At 39.4% G+C, this 6000-nt stretch overlaps 1 protein-coding gene across 1 annotated transcript in view; it reads right to left on the bottom strand.

Annotated features, from left to right (window-relative positions):
- Positions 1–6000, bottom strand: part of ADAMTS18 (ADAM metallopeptidase with thrombospondin type 1 motif, 18) — a 183639-nt gene that overhangs the window by 104165 nt on the left and 73474 nt on the right. The window contains exons 5-7 of the mRNA XM_006860150.1: positions 4251–4444; positions 3889–3972; positions 1165–1324 (exon numbers count right to left, since the gene is read on the bottom strand). Of these exons, the coding sequence (XP_006860212.1) occupies positions 1165–1324; positions 3889–3972; positions 4251–4444 (438 nt within the window). The remainder of the gene's footprint in view (positions 1–1164; positions 1325–3888; positions 3973–4250; positions 4445–6000) is intronic.

The following is a 6000-nucleotide window of genomic DNA, read 5'->3' as shown; positions in this document are numbered from 1 at the left end:
TTTCTCCCACGGAGCGGCTGGTAGTTTTGAACCGCTGACCTTAAGGTTTGCAGCCCGATTCGTAACCACTACGCTACCAGAGCTCCTTAGTTACTAATAATGAGTTGATATTGGAGAAACTGTATGCAGGGAAAAAGAAGATTTATAGCTATTCTCTGAACTTTCTGCACAGTTTTTCTGTAAATCTAAAATTGCTCTAACAAACCAAAGTTCCGAGTCGTGGTGCCTGATGTTCACACGTTCCACTGGTCCACTGGACTAGTTGATGCTAAACATCTTCAGTTTTCCTCCCTTTTCTTTCTTCCACACAGAGTGACCAATAGTTGCACTTTAGATGGCGTCTCATGAGCTTTTAAGATCCCCGTCACTACTCACCAAAGAAGATTGAAGAGCACTGTCTCTGTGGACTATGTTACACCAATGGACCGTGCTGTCCCCTGAGATTACAGTCAACCATTCAAGACCAAAAGGACAACATTCACCTAAGGACAAAGTTGAAAAGGGACAGGAAGGCAGGTGGAATGGAAGTAACAACCAGAGAGAAGAGGGATAACTGTTGTTACATGGAGGGGACTGTGATCACTGAAATGACACAAAGTTTATGATTTGTTGAATGTAAAGCTGTTGATCTTTTCTGTAAACCTTTACTGAATTCAAAATTAAAAGTTTTTTTTTTTTTTAAATCAGCAACACAAAAACCCAAAGTTTACTTAAATACTGAAAAGAAAAGACATCATTCTTGCTCAGACTGCATTTTAATAACATGGACAAGCACTTTCCAAGGTCAAGTAAGTTCCCAAGGGAGACACTGCTCCCTCCTGGCACCATGACATACATGGAGACCAACCCAATTGTCTTCAGCTACCTGGTACCACCATCCCGGTGACTATGAAAAACCCCACAACTTGCCTAGTTAAACAATGATAGGTCTCACGTCTCAAATGGGTAAGTAAATGAAAAAAAAAACAAGAAATACAGTGGATTTCACTGCTTTAAATCAAATTCAATGAAGTAGTTCAATAGTCACCAAAGGGCATAATTGCATTGCTTTATAAGTGAAACTTTCTGTCTCCTTATTAAGCATCATAAAGACCACCTGATCAACAAACACATTCCAGCTTTCAGCTAAAAGAGACGTACATGAAGTATTTGTTTGTACCATACCTAGAGTGTCACATGGTTCGTTCTTCCAGGAACAAATATCAAATCCTGTCAGTAAGATGGCGTGGTCGTGCCTCTTGCCATTCTTTCCAACGAGAGCTGACTGCCATTGACAAAAACTATTCAGAGACTGGTCTGCATGGTGATTGATCAACAATCCTCCCTATGGGAAACCCACACAAATCAGAGTGTGAATGTGTCACAGAGATATGACCAATGAATCATTCCATTTGTACAGGCAAACACAGAAACATCATGTTTCTAGGGAGAAAGGTCAATAGAGGAACACACTTGAACTATGTATGTATGGAGACAATTGGTAAGAGGGTCCATTGTGAATGAAATGTTCAGAATATTCAAATCAACTACAAAGCATTAGCAGCATAGTTTATGGCCAATTTGATTTCTACAACAAATTGGGATTAGCATAGTTTTTGCAAATAACTTGCCCTCAAAAAACAAAGTACCCACACACCAAATGCTGCAGGAGAAGCACTGGTGTGTCACTGTAGGATAAGCACTGGACTGCAAGGTCAGTTTGAACCACAAAGTCAGCAGTTCAAACTCACCAGTCACTCCTCAGAAACCCTACAGAGGGTGGCTACAAGTTGGAAATGCCTTACTGGCACTTACCAACAACAACATCAAACACTTATGAAAATTATGCACCTCAGTGAAGGAAGAGATTGTGCAAATGGCTATAAAAAACCAAATGTATAACACGCACATTCTTTGGGTAACCATCGGGTAAGTTAAGACCACTTAGTTCATTTTACACTGGCATGGGCATTTTGTTTCATTCTGCAGTATTTCATTCCATTGTGCACAGGGTCACTGTGAGTCGGAACTGACTCAATGGCACATAACAACAACAACTACTAAATCAAATCCTTGTTAAGTCTTAAAACATATACAGTGCACAATAGCTTCATCAGTAGGCTACGAGCTTCAGGGAGACCTCCTTAGAGTTTAGACCTGTTTCACAATTGCCAGCTAACTGAATGGAAGGAAGAATAAACAACACGAGTCTCAGGGTAGGATTGACTCTATGCTTAAAATAATCATTTGCCATAATATTTATTTAAAACTACTGACTTTGGTTAAGTAGGTTTTGGCCAAAACTTTGGTCTGGCATTTTTAGACCAGCTCTTTAATTATCAGTGAATTAGGATGTCCCTGGCTTTGATGACCTTCAGTCATGCATGAGTAGTTGGGTAAAGACAAAAGTGTCTCCCAGACAACACACACCCTGGCTATCTTTCTAAAATTCCAAGCATAATTTGACAAGTTCTTAACCTCTGTAGCTCTACACACCTGGGCAATTAGATTAATTCTGTCTGGTCTTTGACTTTTCCCTTTGTACATTCTTCTTTGGGGTTACACATGAAGAGGAAACGCCTCAGGGGACTTCGAAAAGAGTTTGTTTAATTGGTAATCCCTACACCTCAAGAAAACACAGTTTCAACATCAAAACACTACAGAGAAGTGAGCACCGTGAAATTTAACACTTTATGATATGTTCTGGTTTTGTAATTTGCCTTGTGCTTGTATCTTGCACTTCACTGTAATCAATTCAAGAGCAGCTAATGGAATCCTTGTTTGTTCTCCGAGGTTCTAAAATGGCTCAGGGGATAGAGTGGATTTACTGATGACTGATTTCAGTATATTTTCAAAATATCTATCAGCATCAAATCTGCAATTACCCAGTATAGCCAACTTGCAAAATATAACTCTCAAATCTGTGGCCAAATGCATTTTCTCTGTGACGCCTACAAAATATTTATAGTTTCCTTTTATGATGTGCTATTCACATTTGTACTTATATTATATATACATTTAATATTTTATGTGCAAATATATACATATGTGTGTGTGTATTAGAGTCCTACTGTGACACTGTGGTCAATGCACTGGACTGCAAGGTCAGTTTGAACCACAAGGTCGATGGTTCAAGCTCACCAGCCACTCCTTGGAAACCCTATACAACTTTGCTATGAGTCAGAAATGATTCAACGGCATTTAACAACAGCAACAATATACGCATATTAGGTCCTGGTATGGAACTGTAGGGTAAGCACTGGACTGCTAACTGCAAGGTTGTTAGTTCAAACCTACCAATAGCTCCTTGGAAACTCTATACAGGGTCACTATGAGTCAGAACCAACTCGACAGCACTTAACAATAACACACAGAATCGACTCGAAGGCACTTAACAAGAACAATACGCATATAAGATTTTGTATATTATACACACACACACACACACATATATATAATATACATATTATATATACACAATTTTATAAGGAACTCTGGCAGCATAGTGGTTATGAGTCGGGTTGCTAACCTCATTGTCTGCAGTTACAAACTATGAGTGGTTCCGTGAGAGAAAGATGAGGCTTTCTGCTCCCATAAAGATTTACAGCCTCAGAAACCCTGTACAGGGTCGCTATGAGTTGGAACCGACTCCACGGCACTTAACAACAACAACAACAACATATATATACATACATACACACATACACTTACACACAATAATTGTATAGTGTCTTAGTTATTTCTTTACACAGCCGTATTAGGCTGTATTCTCCTTGAGGCTAGTGTTTTTACATATTTTCAGATTTGAATTTCTAAGGACTAGTAAAGGGACTGACACACAGTAGGTGCTTACTAAATACATAGTGAATGGCAGAATAAAGGAGGAAATAAATGAAGTTCGCCACCTACAGGTTCTTCTTCCAGAAGAATGAGGCTCACCACAACAATGTTTATGTCGCTTCCAATAGTTCCATCTTTAAAAAGGCTGGAAACCTGTTAGAACAATTGTTTTGTTTAAAAAAGTTAAACAGGATGAACAGACTGTCACAATTACCAAAACTGTCTAGAGGGCATCGATCAGACATACAGGTATGTGCATTTCAGTATCAACAAATATACACACGTACGAAGTCAGTGCCCTTAAAACTTGACTTCCCCCCACCAACAAAGTCATGTGGCTACACCCTACTATTCAATCCATGCAAGGGAATTCTATGATGTAATCACCTTTGGAAGGCCAGGAGGACTGGGGTCACGTGCACCTCCCTTACCATGTTCATTACTGTCAGAATGTATGTGGTTACATTTCCCTTGCCATGCTTGTCCACCATTTTCTTGTCAGCTACCACCAGGGTTTCCACATTTAAACCCTTTTGCAACTTTCCAGCTGAACGTCTGGGCCTCCCTGAACTCCCATATTCATCAAACCGGAGGTAAGTGTCCTCTCTAGGGGGTTTGGGAGCATCTGCAATGAACACAAGAGCATTTGAAAAGGGTGTCAGTAGACAACATCTGGTGACACAGATGGCAACAGAAACTGAGAGAGGGGAGACAGAAACGATGTAGCCAACACTTAACCCATCCATTGATAAAGGACACTCCCAGAGCCTGCCATGCATGACACTTTGGACATATTATGTAGTCAAGAGAGATTTATCCAATGGGTGGATGGACGAATGGACGGATGGACAGATGGGTGGTCAGATAGATTCAACATCTCAAAAATGCTCTACAAAGTCAAAGAAAACAAGCTACAGGCACCAATCCTGGTTGGTACAACAGGTCAAGAAACATGCCAATTGTGGAAGGGTCTTTAAATGTAAAAAGAACTCATTTTATGTTAGTGTGAAAAACTGTAGAAGTAGACATCTTTTGAATCTGAATTCACGATATCACTTTTACATATTATTTTCTAAGAATAAACAAAACAAAGTAATCTTCCACATAACACTCCCATGCTTTATACTTTTGCTTTATTGTACCACACACTTCAATAAATCACACATGATAAGTGGTCCATATAAAGAGTCTTTGACCCTAATGCTGATTTAGTTATTGGGGTAACAGTATATTCAGGGTTGGTATTAAATTATATTAAACAATTTTCATAACCAGTAAGACATGGACACCCATTTAACTGAGTGATAGTGGTCACAGTCCTTAGATATCTGCACGTGTTTCTTGGACTAGGCATGGCCCCTTGAGTTCAAGTCCAAGGTTTTCTGGGTAGAAGGGAAGGTAGCAGGGAAAGAAGTATTTGGAAAGTTCATGACAGTAATTATTTGATCACTGCTGTTGTTGTGAGGTGCTGCTGAGTCGGTTCCGACTCACAGCGACCTTATGTAGAGTTTCCAAGGAGCAGCTGGTGGATGTGAACTGCCGACCTTGTGATTTTCAGTCTAGTACTGATCCTACAGCGCCATTCCAGGAGTATAGAAATATTCCAACGCTTTAACAGTTGATACAATCAAAACAGTGAGGTCAACCTGCCACAGAGTGAAATTAAAGGAGCAAATCCTTTAATCAGCCCTGCGATTCAGCCAAAGAAAGAACACAACACCCATTAATAGGGTGATTCTGAGGATTAACTTTGATATCGATCAAACATGTATCACTGTCACTATGAATATTATTGCTGTCATTACTTCATACCATATATTTAAAGTATAATTTCAATAAATATAAACCAAATGGGCTTATATTAAGAGGGTAGTTTAGTGACACACACAAACGCAAAATAATGAAAACTTGTGGAAACATTTTTTTCATGAATGTTCCTGATGAATATAGCTTAATGAGTTTAGCTCCTCATCATCACACAGAGACCCATCCTCTGGCTGTACTGGCCATCATGGTGGCCACTTACCACACCTAGCTAATTACATCATTAAAATGTGTGTCGTGTCACTGAGGAACTGAATTTTCCAAATTTATTTCATTTCAATTAACTCAATAGGAAAAACAATCCTTGATTCAGTTACTGAGTCTCAGAAGCCCACTTGGAACAACTTGAGTATGAAC

This window comes from Chrysochloris asiatica, unplaced genomic scaffold (assembly GCF_000296735.1).
Source record: "Chrysochloris asiatica unplaced genomic scaffold, ChrAsi1.0 scaffold00037, whole genome shotgun sequence".
NCBI classification, from domain to species: Eukaryota; Metazoa; Chordata; class Mammalia; order Afrosoricida; family Chrysochloridae; genus Chrysochloris; species Chrysochloris asiatica.
Note: the sequence above shows the minus strand (reverse complement) of the source record. Positions and strands in the feature narration are given on the sequence as shown.